This window comes from Cavia porcellus, unplaced genomic scaffold (assembly GCF_034190915.1).
Source record: "Cavia porcellus strain 051 isolate PalLab524CR breed Dunkin Hartley unplaced genomic scaffold, mCavPor4.1 scaffold_31, whole genome shotgun sequence".
NCBI classification, from domain to species: Eukaryota; Metazoa; Chordata; class Mammalia; order Rodentia; family Caviidae; genus Cavia; species Cavia porcellus.
The window spans coordinates 37,321,439-37,342,929 of record NW_026947514.1 but is presented as its reverse complement, the minus strand read 5'-3'; the positions used below and the strand labels follow the sequence as shown (position 1 = coordinate 37,342,929).

The 21,491-nt window shown below is 44.1% G+C and overlaps 1 protein-coding gene across 6 annotated transcripts in view; it reads left to right on the top strand.

The window, feature by feature from the left end:
- Syne2 (spectrin repeat containing nuclear envelope protein 2) overlaps nucleotides 1-21,491 on the top strand; it is a 313,170-nt gene that overhangs the window by 58,001 nt on the left and 233,678 nt on the right. For all 6 annotated transcript variants that reach the window (XM_063241111.1, XM_063241110.1, XM_063241106.1 and 3 more), the window contains exons 3-7: nucleotides 13,735-13,796; nucleotides 14,619-14,714; nucleotides 14,840-14,917; nucleotides 15,006-15,098; nucleotides 17,645-17,826. In XM_063241111.1, the coding sequence (XP_063097181.1) occupies nucleotides 13,735-13,796; nucleotides 14,619-14,714; nucleotides 14,840-14,917; nucleotides 15,006-15,098; nucleotides 17,645-17,826 (511 nt within the window). The remainder of the gene's footprint in view (nucleotides 1-13,734; nucleotides 13,797-14,618; nucleotides 14,715-14,839; nucleotides 14,918-15,005; nucleotides 15,099-17,644; nucleotides 17,827-21,491) is intronic.

Below are 21,491 nucleotides of genomic sequence, written 5' to 3'. Positions count from 1 at the left end.
AGGCGGTGTGTCCTGGACACCACTGGAAGGCCCCTCTTTCCTTCTCTCTTTGGAGTTCAACTCTTTGGGCTCAAACTTACAGTCCTCCTGGCTCAGCCTCCCAGAGTGCTGAGATGCCAGGTATGTGTCACTGATTGTTTTTATTTTTGTGATTTATTTTTAAAGATAGCTCTCACAGTATTGCCAGGCAGGCCTTAAGCTCCTGACTCCAGGGATCTCAGCCTCTTGAGTAGCAGTGCCATAGGCCTGAGCACCACAGGCTGGGAGGCTTCTGTTGGAGGAGTAACCAGATCCAAGGTCATGGAGAGAGGAGAGCCTGCTAGAATGCTTCTGTGCTTTTCTGGTAGTTTCGGGGAGGTGCTATGGTGGTTGACACCAGGGTAGTAGCAGGAGGATGAAAAATGTGCGTTTTGGGGACATCTGTAAATTTGGGGCCATGTGGGATGAGTGAAAAGTCAGGAGTGGTTTCTGAAGTTTTGCCCCCCTCAACTGAAGCAGTTGAGTAGTTGATGTAATTTACTGTGCTGGACAGGATTGTTAGGTGTTGGGAAAGTCGGAAGTTTATTTTTGTACTAACAGGTATGAGATGCTTGTTTGTTATCCAAAGGAGGAGTCAAGCATGGGAATTGAGGGTCCGGCGTGAGGGAAAGACATGGATTCTGGGGCCAGCAACATGTGACAGGGACTCTCATGTCTGTAACTGGGATGAACTGCATGGGGCCACCAGTGCAGTGTTTAGCCAGAGCAGACTTCTGGAGTCTCAGTATTTCAGGGTCAAGCAGGAAAGGAGGAGCAAACAAAGGACACAGAGAAGGAATAGCCAGGGGCGGAGAAGGAGCCAGCTAAGTGTGAGGATGTGGAAGCCTAAAGACAGTGTTTCCAGAAGGAGACGTGGGCCACGCATCACCATCCATGGCTTTGGAGAACGGGGCTGGTGCCCGCTGCAATGGGCTCTGCTGCTGACATTAGGCACCTGGAGGGACTTGAGAAGATGGGAGGCGAGAAAGTGGAGATGCTGTAGCAGTAACATAATCAGAGCTTTCAAGGAAGTTTACTGCAAAGGGGATAAAGATGGTATCAGGCCTGTGAAGGGAAATAGGGCATTTTATAAAGTTAGAGTCATGGAGAGGGCATTGCTTGTTGTGATTTTTATAAGTACAAGTGAATTTATCCTCAGAGCACCATTTGTTTTCTTGATCATTACGAATAATTTTTTTAAAAATTACTTTATTTTTTACTTCTGATTTATTTTGTGGTTCTGGGGATTGAACTCAGAAAGTGCTGAGTCCATTAAATTTTATTTTGAGGCAGGGACTTGCTGAGTTGAAGCTGTGCTCCTCCTGCCTCTGCCTCCCCACTAGCTGGGATCATCTGAGTGCGCCAGCATGCCTGGTGTTACCAGCACAGCACACCTGTTGTGTGGAAGGCCGTTTTTTTGGTCTTTTTTCCTTTTTACCGTACCGGGGATCGAACGCACAACTGCCTGCTTACAAGGCAGGTGCTTATGCCGCTGAGCTAAATCCCCAGCCCCCTTGGAAGGCTGTTTTGATGGGCACATGGAATAGACTTGGCGTGTGCTATCCCAACCATAGCTTAGATTCCAGGGATTCCCACAAGGGCACAGGCAGCTGCAGGGTATTGTGAGGGGAAGGCGGGAGTCCTGGTTCTGTGGAGTGTGCAGTAGGGGTGCCCAGTCCAGGCTGGGGAGCCAGGAGGGCTTCTCTGAGAAAGTGCTTCCGAAAGGCTGTTGCGCATGAGCAGGAGAGGATGGGAAGTGAGCTCTGGGCACAGGAAGGGGAGAAGGGGAGGCTGATGCGATGGAGGACGTGGGTGTTTGTGGGAGCGAACTAGAGTGGGAGGGAGGATGCGAGAGGCGAGAGGAGAATGCGGGCTTGAACTGTTCCAAGATCGAGGAGAAGCACTTGACTCACGCTGAAACCAGTTTTAGGACAACATCCCCCTCCCCCTCAGTGCCTCTGCTATCTGTGCTGATGAGTGGAGGCAGAGGCCATTCAAGTTCACCTGGGAGGAAATGGTGTCTCCACCTGGAGGTGACCATGGAAACGGAGAGACATAGGAAGAGAAATCCAGTGGCATCAAGGATTTGGGGGTTGACTGGGTGGGGCAGGGAAGTCAGACAGAGGTATCAAAGGGGATTCAGGTTTGTTCTTGGGTAGAAGAGTGGGCACTGGAATCAGTCACTAAAGAAAAAGTGCAGGAGAGTAACTTTGGTCAAAGAGGGATTTGATCAGAGATGATGACTCAGTTCTCACAGGTATCTATGGAATGACCCGGCAGAGACACACAGATGAAAGTCAGGTAGACCAAGGCTCTGGAGAGACAGATGCCTGGCTGAAGGGAAAGATTTAAATGCGTAGATACATGTCCTGCCAAAAATGTATACACACCTCAGAAAGGGAAAACCTTGTATAAATGTTTTAATACTAAATTTATTGACACATCACTGGGTTTAGGCAAGTTCCCTTTGGCCTCTCCGATTAAAAGAGGCGCCCAAAGTGGTGGTCTTGTGCTTCCTGAGGTTTATTAGGATGACAAACTGCTGCTGGGGTGACCTTGTTCATTGAGTTTGCTGCTCATACATTTCAGTCTTCTCAAGGGCCGGCCGTGTTGTGGGTTTTCTGTGGTACATGACATCCTCTGAAAAGTAAATAGGAGGTAAGGAGGTGAAAGTGTCTAAATGTACCCAGTTCTTTCTAGAAGTTTGAATTTGAAAAAGAAAAAGTGTGAGTTTGAAGAGGAAAGAGAGAGGGTGGTAGCTGGTGTGGCCCCAAGTTTGACATTTCAGCTGACTTCAAATTATAATGAAATGATTATGGATTTTGAATCAGACACGCCTGGATTTGAATCCCCCGCCATTATGTATTATTATATAAGACACGGTAGACTTTCAATACATGTTTTTATTGAAGAATCAAATAGAAATCTTAGATTGGTATCTAGAGTTTCTTATCAAATCCCTGCTTTTACCCAGCCCTTCCTGTTCCTATCTGCTGTCTCAAGGATGAGTCACATATGTAGATCAGTCCAAATCAGTTTAGAGAGGTGTTTCTAAAAGTGAGGTGTGTGAACCCTGGAGTCGGTACCTAGAAACCTGCCCTAGAAGCTGGGAGATCGGCTGGTGTTCCCAATTCATTTCAGAAGTACTTATGGAGCAACTCAGCTGAGTCAGAAAGGGAAAAAGGAGAAATAAATAGCACCCAGGTTCTCACATTTTGTCTGCACCTCGGGCTCATTTTCCTGTTCGAGAAATAACAGGGTTTGCTTACTCAGAGAGCCAGGAGCTGTGTTCCACTGGTTGGAAACAAAAGCCTCAGTGTGAACGTGTAAGGTGTTCACGCAGGGCGCGGCCCGCTCCTGTGGGGACAGGCGCTCACTGGACTCCACATGCTGAGGCCTGAGTAGAAATCACTGATCGCATGCATGAATTTTCTTAATGAACTGAGCATCTTTATCTCTAGGTTAACTTGGGCAAAATAACAACAAAGCCCCACCCTTCCTCTCCCAGCTATTTAATCATTCACCCAGCAAATTGTTTCCGAATTCATAGAGCACCCAGAGCACTGTGGGAGGGGCCTCTGGCAAAGCAAGGAACCAACTCGACACACAGCGGTGTAGCTGAGGCGCAGGCAGAGACTCACAACACCATCTCTGATGTTAGCGTGTTTTGGTGAAGAGCCTTCTTAAATGTAGTCTGGGGTAAATTCATGGGTTGGGGATGCAGCCCTGGTGGAGATGGAGCAGCACTTGCCTAGCATATGTGAGGCTCTGGTTTCAGTCTTCACCAAGAAGAAAAAAATTCATAGTGGGGAGTAGTGCTGTTTACCTGTAATCCCAGCCCTCGAGTGACTGAGGCAAGAGGATGGCTGCAGGTTCAAAGCCAGCCTGGGGTAAAAAAGGAGTTCCAGGCCAGCCCGAACTGCATAGTGAAACCCTAGCTCAAAAAGACAAAACAAAAACCAAAAAAACCCACCCAACAATTCACTGGTTCAGAGTGTTCAATGAAATAGTTTTGAGTGTATTTGTAAGAGATGTGCAGCTGTGATCTCATTTAGTGTTTCAATCGTTTTGTCCCCTCCCAAAATGAACCTCACACCCCTTAGCTCCCTCCACTTCCCCCAGCACTTGGTGACTACTAATGTACGTCTGTCTGTATAGATTTCCCTGTTCTGGACATTTTGCATATGTGGAATCATGCTACGTGGTATTTTGTGGCTGGCTTCTGTCACATAGTGTAATGTGTATAAGGTTCACATTTGTGCCAAATAAGCATAGTATGGTGGGTGCCCGGAATTAACAGACCTGTTCATCTTTGTGTGCTCTGTGGTCTCTCTCTGTGGTGACTACAGGGCTGTGGCCTTGGGCAAGCAACCCCAGGCAACAACTGAACACGTGTGCCTGTGTTCAATAAAACTTTATTTACAAAAGCAGGCTGCAGCTCTGTCTGGCGGTGGGCTGTAGTGTGCTGACCCCATCTCCAGGGCAGTACCGTGTGAGAAGAGATGTGTACAGCTGGCAAGTGGGGATCAGACAAAGGCAGTCTGCGCTGGTGCCAGTGTTTTTAATCTTGCCAGTGAATACAAACTGAGATAAGATATTAAGTGGGGGGAGGAGGGCAAATCTAGAAAACAAATAGAAACTTGGGGTGATTTTGGTTTCTTTAACACAACTGTTGAAGGTGGGAGTCCTACTCGGAGCCTAAGGCAGGAGGATTGCAAGTTAAGAGTCTAGCTGGTGAGTGACTTCGCGAGGCTCTATCTCAAAACTAAGAAGTATTTTTAAAAAAAGGCTTGGGATGTAGATCAGTGAGAAGGACCTGGATTCATTATACAGTATGAAAAATAAAAAAACCACCATTGCAGGGAGACCTGAGCATGGCTAGATGTTACCCAAGGGTTGATGAGAGATGGAGCTTAGTCCAGGCTGGTGAGGGCCAGCGTGGATGGCATCCAGCACGTGGGCTGAGTAGTATGAGCTTGGCTGGAGAGGTGCCCTGGGGTGGGGCTATACATATCTCGTGGTCCTATCAAGGATTTTGCTGGTGGTTCTAAGAGCAGCACAGTATCACCTGAGAGAGGGAAGAGACAGGTGGTCCACTTTACTGGCTGAAGTAAGAACAGGTTGGAAGGATGTGGAGACGTCAGGGCTGGCCCTGGAAGGGGTGCAGGCCAGATCAGGTGCAGGTGAGCCTGAGGGGAAGGGCAGGGAAGAAGGGAGGGCAGGAAGTGGGTGCCAGAGCTGGAGGGCACCACCTGGGCAGGATGTGACCACAGAGGAGGAGTGGGGGGCGTCCAGTGTGGTGCTGGTGTCTACCTGGGACATGATTTGGAGAGGTGGAAGGGAGAGGGGATTTCAGTCCTGGAACGCTGGGCTTCACTGACAGTTGCTGATTTTTCTCAGTGACAAGATGGCCTCTCCTATGTGGGGTCTGCATGAGGTAGGGAGCTGTGAGTTTCTCAAACTCTGCTTGCAAATTATGTTAGCCAAGAGTTACCCCAAAACTGGTTGCACTGGTTCAGGACAAGAGTTCTCAGTTGTGGAACTAGTTTTCCCTTTTGGTTTGTTTGTTTGCTAATGGTTGCAAGACAACACATTGTTAAGTTGATCCCTTCTTCTTTCTCCATTACTTAGTAGAACACTTTTTGTTGTAATGGGCTGTTTTCTGTTTATCTTTCAAATGTTTCAGACTTTGCTTGTTTTGGTTGTGCATGCCTGTATGTATTTATTCCCTAAATTTGTTTCTTGCTTTATTTTTCTGCATGTTGTCATCTTTATGAGGAACAATAAAAGAGATAGCCTTCTATTTTTGCTTCCCTTTTTTCTATTGAAAAACAGTTCTATTAAGATTCTTTGGGATGGCTGTTGGAACATGTGGCTATAATGTGCTGTTATTTGTCTACCTTTAATTATTGGTGTTATGCTGACTGTTCTCATGAATGGTGAATTGGCAGTATTGTTTAAAGGAATGACAGCTGAGTGTCATTAGTCCATGCCTGTGACATCACAAGAAATGTTAAGTGTGATCTCTGCCCCTGGTTCTTGGCAAGGAACTCTTAAAACCCTTGTAATTTCCTGAGAGATGGGGATGCTAGGAACAGCTTTTGTTCTAATATTTGGTCTTTACCTCCAGTTCCTGACACAGAGCTCCTAAAGCCCTTGGAATTTCCGATATGAGGAACATTTTTTGTTTTAATGAGGTGACTTTGAATGGATCCTTGGATACCCTCAGGATGGGTCTGGTTACCAGAAACACCAAGTTATGATTGGACATTTGGAACTTTTAGACCCTTACTCCCCACCCCTAATCTTCAGTAGCATGATTAGGAGCTAGAGATTAAATTAATAATCGTTTATGCCTCTGCAATGAATACTTTATAAAAAACCCTAAACTGTGAGGTTTGGAGAAGCCCCAGGTTGAATACATTCATATACCGGGAGAACGACTCACTCCAACTTTCCCATACTTGGGACCCCTCTGGACTGTACCCTGTGCACCTCTTTATCTGACAATCTGTGTTTTTTATTATATCCTTTGCTCAAATAAACATAAATGTTCAGTGGTGTTCTGTGAACCATTGTAGCAAGTTGTTGAACCTAAGGAAGCAGTCTCAGGAATTCTTGACTTTTACCCAAATCGGACAGAAATATGGACATACTAGGGCTCCACTTCTTGCCATGATCTCTAGAAGTAGGAGCAGCCTTGTGGGACTGAGCTCTTAACCTGTAGATACTGCACTGGCCCAGGTCATTCATGCCCTGGTTGATTAGAGGGTGCCTAATGGCATGCAGGGAATTGGAGAATTGCCCATGTGGGGATGGGGAACCTGATATGTTTGGTATTGTAAGGGAAATGTAGAATGTAGTACAGAAAAAAAAGTGTGTTTTCTCCAGTGATGCCCTTTTATTTCAGTTCTTTTACTAGTAGAAGAAATTGCTCAAGCGTTGCTAGATTAGGAGAAGACATAGGTACAGTAAATTCTTTTTCTCCGTACAGTGACAGTCAGTTTGATCCTTGATCCTTTTAATCAGCAGATTTTTACTGAGCATGATTTTTCTGTATGCCACTGTGCTAAGGGGAACCAAAAACCGAAAGTCCCACTTTGGGGTTCTAAAATTGAGATAGGAGACAAACCATCAGTCTGGAGTATATAGCCACAGTTCATGAGTAGCAAGTCGTGATTGGCATGGACAGAATACACTGTGAATTTGTGCCCTTTAATTAAAATATAGATAGAATCATACTAAACACACAGTTTTATAGCTTGCTCTAAAAATATTCACACCAGCACATTCATCTACTTTGTTCCTTTTGTTGACTAGATATATTTGTTCTTCTCTTCCATATTTATGTATTTGGAAGGGTTATAATCTGATCTCTGTTGTGAAGATTTCTTACAGTGTAGCAGATGCTTTTTCACTTATAAATACCTAAATCTCTGCTTTTTTGAATGATCAATCTAAAAAATGAAATAAAGCTGAGTGTGCACATTTGTAATCCCAGCACTCAAGAGGCTGAGGCAGGAGGATCATTGCAAACAGCCTGGGCTACAAAGTGAGCTCAAGGCCAGCTTGAACTGCATAGTAAGATGCTGTCTCAAAAAACCAACCAAACAAACAAACAAACAACAGACAAAAGAATGAAGTAAATGTTGACAAGTGTTTTTGCTTGCAGGGTTCTGTGCTAGGAGCAAGAGACCCAGGTCACCAAAACAAAAACAAACCCTTAAAAAAAAAAACCTTTAGAATTTATTTTCTCTATATGCTTAATCTGGAAGGATGCCTAGGAACTGATCATGATATCATTGGAAGGTTAGGATTAATTTAGACTTTGATTCTTTAAAATTTTGGAATATTTTCATACTTTTGGTTAGGTATCCTGGGGATGGGACCAAAGGGTAAACACATAATTCATAATGTTTCAAAAAATTTATATACAGTAATGTGATCAGAAATATGGTGAAGGCCAGGAATATAGTTCAGTGGCACAAGCGCTTGCCTGACAAGTGTGAGGTCATGGGTTTGATCTCTAGTACCAAAAAAAAGAATACAGTGAAGACTTGTCACATTGTAACCGGTGGAAAGGCAGTGATCTTTAATCCACACCTCGAACCTTAGCAACAGGGTGTGATGCGTTCTAGTTTGTCTGGTGTAGTCAGTGGACCGTGAGCTGTGGTTGTAAAGAGATGTGTGTTAAAGTCCGCCGTAATTCCTGGATGACTAACCACACATTAACATGAAATTCTCGCAATGTGAGTAGAGTTTCAAGATCATGCTGCTTCGGAGTCCAAAGTTCTAAGAAGTATCTTCCCAGGAGATGATCCGTGGGTACATGGTTACGATCCTCAGCTCCAAGTCAACACTCTCCATGGAGAGCACCCAGTGCGCCTTGTGTGAAAAAGTACGTCAGTCAGCGTGGTGTTGATTGTGTTTTTGTCCTTGATGGAATTGTGGGAGCACTGTGGGGAACCTGGAGTGAAAAGGTGTATTAGAGTGTTTAAGAACAGTGTGATAGAAAGTGGCTGGGAAATGTGTGGTTTTATTCTATGTCACGGCAAGACTCCATGCCGTATTCCAACCTGGCATTGTACATTCGGAGAAGAAGTAAGCTGGTGATTCTCCACCTAACCTTACTGCCACGCAGGACCCTGGACTCCGCCTTTGCAGAAATCAGAGTAGTTTTATAAGGAGCTTTATAATGAGCTTAGAATCTCTACCCTCAAGTTTCATTCAGTTTGTTTTCAGCTCAAATCCCTTCCAGCTAAGGGTGGCCATTGTCTGCTTACAAAAGGCAGATCGAGTGAGAACAAACCCAGCTTGATTAAGTGGTGGTGAGGACCCCAAGAGACAGTCTTTATCTAATCTCTCAGGGGCCACATTTTCTGCATTATACATTTGTAAATTTTATTTATATTTATTTGCTTCAAATATCAGTATAATTTTCATTCTCTATTTCTTAGCTTATTTAGAGAAATTCATTATTGCAATAAACCATTCTATTTTTTTCTTTGCTTTTTTTTCTTCTTTTCTCTTTATCATCTGCTGGATTAAAGGTCTTCTCCTCTACCTGCCATTCTAAGAAGAGTTTACTAAGTTACTCTGAGCACATGGCTCTCAATTTATTTTTCTCAGTGGGTCAGCCTTCAAAAGAACAGAAGGTGCTCAGCCTGCTGAAGGCAATGTGGTGCTTGGGCTCCGATTCCTGACGCATTAATTCTGCTGTTCAGGGCGGAAACATGGAAAGTGTGGTGAGGGGTGGACGGCGAGGGAAGGACCAAAACCATTTCATTGAACATAAAGGTGTTTAATTGCACTGGACAGCTTGGCTTCCCATTAAGCAAAGGGTCCTTGTTGCATTTGAAGGGTTCCAGGTTCCAGGGTGCAGCACTGCTCTCGGACAGTGGACCATCAGTGGAAAGCCACTCAGATGCCTTTCCAAGCCCTTCCGAGGTTTTGTCCGTGCACTGTTCCCTGACTCACTGAGACAACCTGTGGGATGTGGTATGATTGCTCTTTTTGCTTTTATGCTGGTTTGTAGTAGAGTGTAATTAAATTAGGACAGGGATAACTTTAGATTCCCTTTGCAAAACTTTCAGTCACGTTAAATTCAAGTCGATGCCCCTGCTAGAGTTATTCCCCAGTGCAGCCTTTGATGAGATGAGGTGGTACGGTCCAGTTGGAGCCCTGTGTTCCCAGCTTAGGGAACTTATAGTCCCTCGTTTGCTCAGTGCCTTTGTCTAGTATCACGTGGACATGAAATGCTCCATCATCCTATTGGGAAGTAATTCAACATGACGGTGATTTCCATATGCACACAGAATACTGAGACTCTAGTAGATAATGTACGTTCTGCACTGGGGTTGTGCTGCATTTCACCTCTCGCAGCTTACTGAACGCTGTACTGCCCTCTTTCTCCTCCGTAACTTACCTAAAGTTGCTGCAGACTTTGGCTCTGTACCTGATCGCATTCCTGTTTAATTACTTTGTCATACTTTATCTTTTTGTTTTTCTTTCTTATTTTGGGTACTGGGAATCTAACTCAGGATCTTGTGCTTGCCAGGCAGGCACTGTGCCACTGAACCATATCCCTGACCCTGATTTTTTTATTTTTATTTATTTATTTATTTTTTTGAGATAGGGTCTTGCTATGTAGCCCAGGCTGACCTGGAACTCTCAGTGATCCTCCTGCCTCAGCCTCCTGACTGCTGGGATTACAGGCATAGGGCTACCATGCCTTTGCTTTATCATTTTGAAAGAAAAAAATCTTCCTGATCCCTTAAGTCATTTTTTTTCAAATAGTTGTTTGTTTTAACCACTAAGGATGGACGGGTTCCTCCCTGCTGGATTAAGTGTAGTCTATGAATGTAATTTGGAATCATAAAAATTTGTCTAGTTTTTTTTTTTCTCTGTTGAAAAGTGAAATTAGCCTTCACTGCATTTTTTATGTTTAAAATTTATTGTTGTATCACTTGCTGATGCTGGGCAGGAATAATGAAAACATATCTCAAACGTTGCAAGAGATTTAGTAACATTTTAAATTATCAAACAAAATTGTGGTTCTTTGTAATTTTTTTGCATGTGGAATTAATGTAAGATAGCAGTAATTCTTACAGCCCAACATATCCGCTTGCTGGAACTCAGTTCAGTTTAGCTAACAATTACTGAGAACGCTATAAACTGTAAAGCCATTGATGAATAACTGACACTGGTAATGCATATGAGGTAAAAAACATTTAAAAAGAAAAAAGTCACAGTGTAGTTAAGCACATTTTTACTCATTCACGGTAATTAGTAGACAGTTATTAACACTCTACAATTCTTGTTTCTTAACCAGAGTGTTTGTTGAATTCAAAAAATGTTAAGAATTGAAGTCAAATGTCATTTGCTATTCACATTGTAGGCCAAATACATGTAATTTCCATCCATGGGACTGTTAAATAGGGATTAATCAGTGCTACTGAAGAGTAAAAATGACACAACATATTAGAAGGTTGAACAAGTAACTAACGGAAAGAAATTTAAACTTATAAAGGTAAATTTGACCTGAGAATATTAAAATATAACAGCAAGAATAACATCATTCATGCTGTTCTGCCTCCCCTGGGCCAGGCTCCTCTGGACACTGCAGAGACATCACCAGTGAGGCACCTTTGTGTGTGAGGGACTTATGTCTATTAGAGGGAGTGGGAGACACTGAATAGTGAACATAATACTCTATAAGTAACTTCTGGGAGTGTGGAAAGAAACAGAACAGGACTGGAGACAGCAGGAGCTGGGGAGGCTCCAGTTTTAAACAGGAGGGCGAGGGCAGGCCTATGGATGAGGTGTCTTCTGAGCTGAGATTTGCTGGAGATGAGGTTGAATCCTGGTGGCAGCCTGTTATAGGTGCAGAGTGCATCTGGAGTGATGGAGGAGACTGAGGCCAGGGTATGGCAGGGAAGAGAAAGCGGGAAAGTGTGAGGGCTCAGATGGTGTTGGGTTGAGAAGTGGGGGGCCCTTGGAAGTTGGAGCAGAGGGCTTTTCTTGGTCAGCGCTAACAATTTATCAGTGTCCTTCTGCCTGTGGTGGAGAGAACGGGGTTTGGGGTAAGGCTGGAAGATCTGTTTGGAATTGATCACAGTAACTGGTGGAGGTGGTGGTGACTAGTCAGTGATGGTATGAACAGAAATGGCCAGCCAGATCCTGAGTATACTTTGAAGGAGGATCTGTTAAGGCATTCGCATTGGCTATGACACAGAGGAGAGGCAGGAGCCCCGTGGTGATCCAGGATGAAAGCTGCAAGCTGAGCCCCAGCAGGTGGAGAGTGATGCACCACCTTGGCTGCTGCTGCTTGGTCCAGGAGGTTGAAGGCCAAACAGCAGCTGCTGATCTTAATAAAAGGGGCCCCTGAAGCCCCAGATTCACGGTGACCTGGAGAACAGGGCAGCTATGGGGAGTAGCAAGAGTTGCATTGATGTGGGATCAGTTCACAGTGAACGAGGAAAGGGCCCAGAGATGCTCAACCTAAATTCTTTTTGAGGCCTTTTGACACGGAGAGGAGAAGACAGGTGAAGCAGTGACCAGTGGGGAAACTGAGGTCAGAGAGGTTTGTTTGGGTTTGTATTTATTTATTGAGTTTTGGTCCTGAGGATCAAGTCCAGGGCCTCACATTTTCCAGGCAAGGGCTATACACTGAGCTAAATCCCCAGCTGTAGTTTTGTTTTTCGGTGGGAGAACTGACAGCATTGACAGGAATGGTCTAAAGAGGAGTACAAGGAGCAAAACGCCCTTGAGTACAAGCCAAGGGATTGGATCTAGCACGTGTGGAGGGACTGGCTTTAGCTCAAGGTTAGTTTATCTGTGCCATTGGTGGCGAACCTGAGGCACGCATGCCGCAGTGGGCTGTTTGTGTTGTTGAGAGCTCTAAGTGCTCACCGTCACGGGTCTGTGCTGTCAGGTTGGAGACAGAGCACTTCAGCAGATTGCCAGTGACTGCATGGGACCAGGGAAAGTATCCTGGGAAACAGAGTCTCGGCTCTGGGCTATCAGCACTTGTAAGGGGCTTTGGGAGGACACTGGAACAGCCAGGTTTATGGGGCACCACGAGGAGCCAAGGTCTGGAGAGAGTACTGGGCGTGAAGGACATGTTGGTCTCACACACCTGATTTCATCTTGGAGGAAGGCCTTTGGGAGTGCAGGAGTGCAGGAGAGGAGAAAATCTGGGGACAGGCAGACTCCGTGAGAATGAACGTGAGAGAACAAGAGGGGCCTTGAGAGTCTGGCATGTGACTGTGTGTGTTTGCACTTGCGTGCTTGTGTGTGACATCAGCAGGATAAAGAGCAGTATAGATGAAACCTGGTGAACTCAGCCGATGGTGGATACAAGGCTGTGAGCCTTGGGTGTGGGGAGAAGCGGGTGCCCAGCCTCACACTCACCCCAGCCAGCGTGGTGAGGAGCGTGGTTCAGTGTGCAGGCTCACCTCGTCCTCGGAGTTGAGGGTGCCCGCCCAACTGAGGGACTCAGGATTCAATGTGGGCCCAGGCCTGGCTGGAGAAGTGGAGGTAGACATGGCATGTCCTGTGCCCAGGTTCCTGCCTGGTTAATAGAGTGCCTCACACACTCACCACGTGCCGGCCTGCGGGCCAAGCCCTTGAGGGAATCTCCTAATCCTCAAGCCCGTCTCTGCTTACCTCTCCCTTACCATCTGAAGACCTCACTCACAATCACACAGCGGCTCAGTTACAGACACAGAACTTGAACCCAGGTCTCTGACTAATCGCAGCTCATTCATAGTTCATCCAGTGGCAGTGTATTTTATATGATAAAATGTGAAGGCTCGGCTGCAGTGACTCAGTGACCCTTGCAACATCTGGAGATGTCTTGAGGTTATCTTTATTCTGTGGCTTGGCTGGGACTGCAGCTCCTTTTGGGTTGGGGCTCTTCTCCCTCAGCACAGGTCCTGGTACAGTACCGTCAAGGCCAGGTAGGGACTTAATTGCTTCTTTAGTGAAATGTATTAAAAATTGTTGCCTCTTATCAGCCAAATTGAGGCTCTTAAAAAAAAAGCATCTCATATCATCATGTTATTTCTGGAACACTGTTTGTGCAAACACCTAGAATTTAGTCTGAGTCCTGGAAACTCTGTAAGTTTGTGATACGTAACCCCAGGCAACAGACCTTCGAAGTTTTGATGTGCTCAAAAGGGTTCTCATTTTCAACTGTTGTTTTTTCTTTGGTAGCTGAACAGGAAGACACACAGAAGAAAACCTTCACCTGCTGGATAAATTCACAGTTGGCAAAGGTGAGGAAAAAAGAGCAAAGTAAGTTACTAGGAAGATACTTATTATTCTCCCCACACCCCTGATTTGGGCCCCAAGCAAGCTACTGTGAAATGGAATTGATGGGGTTGATTTGTCTATATCATTGGTTAAGTTTGGACACTCTACTAAACTCTAGGTGTGATGGTTCTGAGTACTTCAGTGATTGTGAGACACTACAGTGTCTTCACATCATCCCTGTGAGGAGTATTATTCCTGCCTGAAGATCAAGGAAAGGAAGGCACGAGGCTGTGACTTGCCTGTGGTCATGCTGCTTGTGAGAGATTGTGCTGGGCTGCAAACCCAGGCAGTGTGCCCCAGCAGCCCTGGTGGTCATCACCTCACCACCCGGCCCTCGGTGTGAGCCCTCACGTAACCTAGATGCGGTGACTGACTCTTGCACGGATGGCTCCCACCAATCCCATTCTGCTTACCCAGCCACGGCTGGAGTTGCTAACAGAGGCGAATGCGGAACAGCCTACTTCAGTCATGTACCTGCTTTCCAAGTGGTCACTGTTGGGTAATTCTGGATGTCTTTAATGACTCTTGACAGAGCCAGGGTTTAAGCTGTCAGTGAAAACTCCATGCAGGGTGTTACATTCCTGGGAATTTCCCTTGAGATGAACTAAGTTCACTACTGTTCTTATGGTTGATACGAAACTTCTCATGCTCTCTAGCATTCTATTAGTTTAAAATGTAGACAGCTGAATCTTATATTTTTAAAAAACACCATGCACACTTATGAGAGTCTTGAAGGTACTGTGTTTGGGGCCCAACTTTGATTATTTTTCTTGTGACTTTTGTAGCACACGCCTCCCTCGGTCATATCAGACTTATTCACAGACATTAGAAAGGGCCATGTTCTCCTCGACCTGTTAGAAGTACTCTCAGGACAGCAGTTGGTAAGATTTGAAAATGATACCAAGAAACTTTTTGTTGATTTAAAAAAAAAGTGTTTCATATTTCTCATGTCCTTTTTTTTCCTTTTGGTATATTTCTGAGTAATATATTTGCTTGAATTTTTTAGCCTCGAGATAAAGGATCTAATACATTCCAATGTAGAATCAATATAGAACATGCCCTGACATTCCTAAAAAATCAATCAGTGAGTATAAATTTCACCCAGAAATTTGTGGGAATGATTAGTGGTTATGAACACTTTTTCTTTTTGACCTGCATTTCTTCATTTCCAGATCAAGCTAATAAATATTCATGTTACTGATATTGTGGAAGGAAACCCATCCATTATTCTTGGCCTGATTTGGACCATTATACTGCACTTTCATGTAAGTCATCTGATGATACAAAAATTACTTCTATTCCCGTTTGCACAGAATGAAATAAGTGTGGTGTGAAAAGTGTGACTTGAAGCTAGGTTTGTTAATGAGCGTCTTCCATAAATAAGAGCACTCAGGAAATTCTGACCAGGTAGAAAACACAGAGCAGGCCTTGTGCCATTTTTCTTGTTTTTCAATTAGAAGTTGAATGCCAAATTATTACAGTGTCTGAGGTACCCTGTAACCCGGAAGTAAACCTGGCCTGGAGTGTTTGCTTTTTATTGTCCTTTGCTGTGTCACAGGGAAAAGAAACTGCTGGGGTAAAAGCTTGAGATCTAACCCACTAAGCTTTCTAAAATCTCCCTGCTTTTGAAGGCCGCTGTCGAACTGAACTCTGAGTAAGCCTTCAAAATCAGGTTCTGTCTCAAGACTGACTCGAAGATTTGTTTCATCCCAGAGAGATTTCTGAGCCCTTTGCACATTCTCCGTATCGTTCATGAGATGGGGTGACAGTTGTGACCCTGAATTTATGAAACTGAGACTGATAAATATTTGTTTCCAGGCCTGGGATTCTGACTTAGGGCAGATTTTTCTGTACTACCTAAAAATAACATTCTTCTGTATGCCCATTAGTTACTTTTAGAATAACTGTAAAAATTATATGGAGAAATAAGTGCTTATTTTAAAAAAAACTAGAATATAGGATAACTCATTTATATAAAATTTAAAACATGTAAATCTAGATTACATATTATTCCTACATACATGTATTTATAGTTATACTGTACTAACATGCATGAGGATAATGGAACTAAATTTAGGGCTGTGGGTTTTCTTCTGGGAAAGGAGGGAAGTGGAATTAGAGAAATGACCAAATATGGTAAAATATTAAAATTTTATAATTCATAGGCATCTATTATGTTTTCCCCATACTTTTCTGGATCTTTTAAATTAAATTCCTTAATACAGATGACAAAAGGTAAAAATCATGCATAACCCATCACTCACAGGTAACTACTATAAACTTCATGATTTGTACATCAGGAATTAATAAACATAGTCGGATAGGTACACTTGGCCATCTAGATCCGTGAGTCGCACATCAGTGGATTCAACTAACAGGATTGAAAATGTTTGGAAAAGAGATGAATGTTTGTGCTGCATGTGTGCTGGCTTTTTTCTGGTCATTATTCTTGACTGTAATGACTGTTTACCTTGCACTTGTGTTGCATTAAGTTATCTAGAGATGAATTTAAGTATAGAGAGGATATGCAAGGGCTCTATGCAAATATTGTGCTGCTTTCTTTAAGAGACTTGAGCTTTTGCAGATTTTGGTTTCTGAAGGGATTCCTAGGACCAATTGTCCATAGATACCCAGGAGCGACTGGATATCCTGGGAGGTGAGACTTGAAGAGGTGATTAGATTTGCAGTGCTGCAACATAAAACAGGGTTATGTTTTCAGCCTGTTCTAATTATTATCATCCTGAATTTATATATTTTAATAGAGGCATGGTGTTTGTTACAAAGGACCACATGTGATTAACGATTAGAATGCTTGTAATTATTTGTGATTTTAAGTAATTCTAAAAAAAGAATGATTTAGATAAAACCTTTACTTACTATGTTGGTTATTTACATTTCTTATAGTAGAAGTGGAATTGTGCTATAGGGCTTCAACGTTTTAAGTAAACTTTTGTTGAAGTCTAACACATGCAGAGAAAAACCTTCGCATGATGTGTTTGATGAATTTTCATAAATTAACTGCACTCATGTCACTACCCAGAATAGGAGTGTAGAGCTTTGCTAGCGTCCCAGTCCCTGGCCTCCTTTCTTGAAGACCTTTGACCTTCGAAGGCTTCTTTTTTGACCTTTGACTTCTCTTTTTTTACCTTTGACTTCTGCCATTGTTTTATTTAGCATTTTAACTCCATAAACTGGATTACATTTGCTTCTCATACATACATCTCAGATATGCCCTTTGTGAGACCTGCTTCATTTAACATCACGACTGTGAATTTCGCCTTGTAGTCTGTATCAGTAGTTCTTTACATTGCTATGTGTAAATATTACCACAACAAAGTCACTTCTTTTGTTAATGCATATTTCTTTTGTTGTCAGCTTTTAGCTGTTATAAATAAACTTGTTAGGGCCATTCTTGTATAAACTTTTAGTGGTTTGACCTTGATTCCCAATATATTCTCTCTGTCTCTTTCTGTGTCTGTCTATTCTTAATAGTTTGCAGCCAGGGATGCATTGATGCTGCTGTCAGTGTAGCCGAGGGGTTCAGTTGGGTTTGTTTGGCAGGGCAGTGCAGTTGAAGGACCATGGGGACCAGTGGACCTGGGATGTCATCCCTGGGGGAGATGAGAAGTGGCCCATACCCAGGGAAGTCACAGGACAGCTCAGTAACAAACACTGGTGATCACAGATTTGCCTAAAGTTCATTTCGGAAATAAGCGGTCATTGTTATAGAATGTTTTTTGGTTTTGTTTTGGCTGCGTATTGTGGCTTGGTGGCAGTAACATGTGTGTGTTAACAATTATATTCTCTGTAGATCGAGGAGCTCACCCAGACGCTTTCTGGCAGTTACAGTCAACCTCCTGTGGATGACGTGAGTGTGCCAGATTCACCTGCTGCTTCAAGTCCACCGGCTAAGAAATGCTCCACAGCCCAAGCACGGTGGCAGCTGTCCGCAAAGAAAGCCCTTCTCGTGTGGGCCCAGGAGTGCTGTGCCTCGTAAGTAGCTGCTCTGACCGGAAGGGGCACATGAGGCAGTTGTGCCTACTGCGTACCAACTGCAAGTCAACTGATGTGGACCAGAAACTCTTTTCCTTGGGAAAATCCTCGCTGGCTCCCTTCATTTCCCACTGAGTCTTCCAAGTGCAGCATTGTGGGAGGTCAGCCATACTGGTTTCAAAGGCCAGAGGTGGTGTTTGTGGGTTAACGTCCCTTAGTTGCTGTGTTTAAGTGGCCCATTGTTGTGGGGAAAGAGCACAGTCCTTAGGGTCAGGGATATAGCTCAGTGGCACAAGCACCTGCCTAGCAGGTGCAAGGTCCTGAGTTCAAGTCCCATTACTCCTCCTGCCAAAAAAACAAAGCAAAACAAAACAAAACTCAGTACTTAAATATCCTTTCCTTTAGGGTAATTCCCCTGTATCTCTGGAGGGTAGATTCAGATCTAGAGTTTTACCATACTGTGACCTCTTTCAAAAAGTCCAGACTCTGTCTTAACTGATGGCTGTGCCCACGACCTAGCCTAGTGGAAGTTCGTGACAGGTGTTCCTTGAATGAAGGAATTAACAAATGAGTGAGTAACCAGTTCATGAAGTTATCTCTTGGTTCTGTCTATAATTATGTTAGAGATTACAGTGCTCATTACTTACTCAATTCAGCTAAGAAACAAGAGACCAGGGAGGTTGTATTTTGAGAAAGTGGGCTCAGTGAAGGGAAGGTTGTGTTTATTTTTTCAGTTTTGTTTGTTTATTTGGAGACAGGCAGTCCAGGATGACCTTGAACTCACTGTGTGGCCCAGGTTGGCCTTGACCCCTTGGCAATGCTCCTGCCTCAGCCTCCCGAGTGCTGGGATTATAGTTGTATGCTACCACAGCTGGCTTTATTTATTAATTTTTTTAAACCAAGGCAATGTGTTCTGCTCTTGAGAGGTATTTTCTATTTTCAGCAATGGATGGGATGGAGTTTAGGAAGATAAAGAGGTTGAGATGCAGGAGAGCTCCCCTCTAGAAGAGCTGTACAGTGTAAAAGGCAGTCCTTAGCTCATTATGGCATTATCTGGGTAAACAGTCATACAGTTGTTGTTGAGACCTTGCAGATGAGGACTTCTTAGTAAGCCCTTCCTAGTGAGAGGCCAGAGGATGGAGGTTAATTCTGCCTACAGCCTCATCTTTTTTTAGTAGTCACCCATTATATTTTATTTTGTGATGTGCACAAACATACATACCTAATGTTATAAATATTCAATCAACTCTTTTTTAATATAATAGAGAAAATTTTACTTGGGTTAACCCAAAATTGCATTGTGAACATCATTATTTTACTATATTGAGATTTATTTCATTTGTGTATAAATACCTGTCAGATACCTCTGAAATCTCATATATTTTATTACTGTTTATCTTTTCTTCATATTCGACTATAGAGCGAATGCTGAACTTGTTAAGATGAAACACCTCAGTCTGGTGGTGTACTCTGTAATCCCAGCACTGTGTGAGACTGAGGCAGGAGAATCACAAATTGGAGCCTGGCCTGGGGAACCTAGTGACTCAGTGAGAGGTGTCTCCAGGACAAACGAGAGGAGGGTGTTGCTCAGTGAGAGGGTCTTGGATCCAATCTTCAGTAGTACACAAAGCAGAGATACAGCACCTCTGACGTGATGTATCCCGAGTTCATCCTAGTTTTGGCCGCTGTCTGTGGTGTATTCAGTAATTGTATTACAGTGTCCCGTGACCCTGGGACTCAGCTTTAAGATGGTGCTCTAAGGAGTTGTGGTTTTTAATTTGTGAAGCAGTTGAATTCATTCACATTCCTTACTTCTAAGGGGCCTGTGTCCTGCCAGTCTTCTGGAGCCTAACCTGGCCCTTTCTGACCTTTCTGAGCGCCGGCAGCCAAGGTGTCTTCATGGTGATGGCCTCCACTTGCCTCCCAGAAGTGACCTAGGACCTGGCACCCTGCTGGGTACTGCGCCTGCCAGTCAGTGCCGCGTGCAGCCGGAGGCTGGGCTTTAGCTATTGCTTCAAGTTTTCATCCAAGAGCGCACTCTGAAACCAGAGCGATGGGCTCACAGTCCTGACCCCAGTACTCTCTAAATGGTGACTCTGGACACTTCATTTTCCTCTCTTCCTTCCATTTGGTGACAGATTGAATCCAGGTCTCATGCATGCCAGGCAAGCGCTGCACCTCTGTCTTGGCCTCCCACTGTTTTTGAGGAGGTCTTTTCATTTGATTCATACCATGGTTCATTGAATTCCTTTGTTTTTAATAGATATTAAAGGAAATCATAGTTGTTCTGGAATATTTCCCAGACACTGTGGCCAGCTACACACTTATAAGATTTCCTCTGATCCCTTATTTAACATAGGAGTATTATTGATTGTGTGACTCAGAACTGTAGGGTCACAGGTGAAGCCCCTGGCAGGCAGCATTTGGCAGCGACCCTGCAGCAATGAACAAGGAGGGCAAGGCCTTGCTGCTCAGAGCCCTGCACCCTGGTGAGGGAGACAGGAAGCGTTGTGATGATTATAGTTGGCAACAAGATTAGGAAGGATTTATTGTTTTGCCGGGAGTGTTTAGGGCAGAGAGAGGGCCGCCCTTATGGGAGAAGGCCGGGGAGGCCTTGCTCAGGTCTTGCCAAGGTGCCTTTGAGCTCAGACCCAAAGGCAAGACTTCCAGTGGATCAAGGTCTGGAGAAAGATGTCCAAGAGAGTTAGTGGGAGTATGGCATGAGAAACCAGAAAGAGCCCAGCCTGGTGCTGCTACTGTAGGAGAAGGGAAGATACAGAGATGGGATGGGCAGTCAGGGCCCAGTCCCACAGTGCTTTATGGGCCAGAGTGAGTGATGTCATCAGACAGTACCCATTTACTATTAGGACCGTTTTTTTGAAGCATACAGTTCCTTGGCCCTTAGAATTTTACTGTGCATCCATCACCACTGTCCATTGCCAGAAGTTTCTTCATTTGTCCAGCTGACATTTGTCCAAGCTAACCGGTCAGAGGCTATCTCCCCATCCCTCCTCTCCGCAGCCCATCTGCTTCCTGTCTTTGTAAATGTGACCGCTGGAGCTGCTTCATGTGAGTGAATCAGACAGTATTTGTCCTTTGGTAACTGGCTTGTTTCAGTCAGCGTGATGTCTTCTAAGATTTGTCCGTGTCATATCATAGTTCAGCATTTTCTTCCCATGTGAGGTTAAATACTGTGCCACTGTTTGTGAAGACATTTGTCATCAGTTTATGCATAATGACAGATGTCATGCAGAGGAAAGGTCTGCTATCCAGTGAGCTACTAGCCACTGATGACCTGATGGATCATTTAATTTGTGCCAGGTAGAAACACACAAACAACAAAACAAAAAAACAACTCTTTTCTATAGTGAAGGATCTTAACTGCATGTAGAGGTCTAACATCAGTCTTGAGCCTAAGATTGCTAAATGCAGGCATCTACCTTAAGATTGGTTATCGCCCTGGGACTCTGGAATAGGGTGTTTCAGGCCCTGCCCTGCAGCAGGAGTCTGCAATCATGGGGAAGGACCTCAGTGTTTGTGTCCCTTACACCTGCTGCTGCTGGTCCATCTTCAGACTTGACCATCATCAAACTTGCCATTATACCTTAATTTGACAAGATTAAAATAAAAATCATTTGCTAAAACGATTGGGATTATTTATCTAG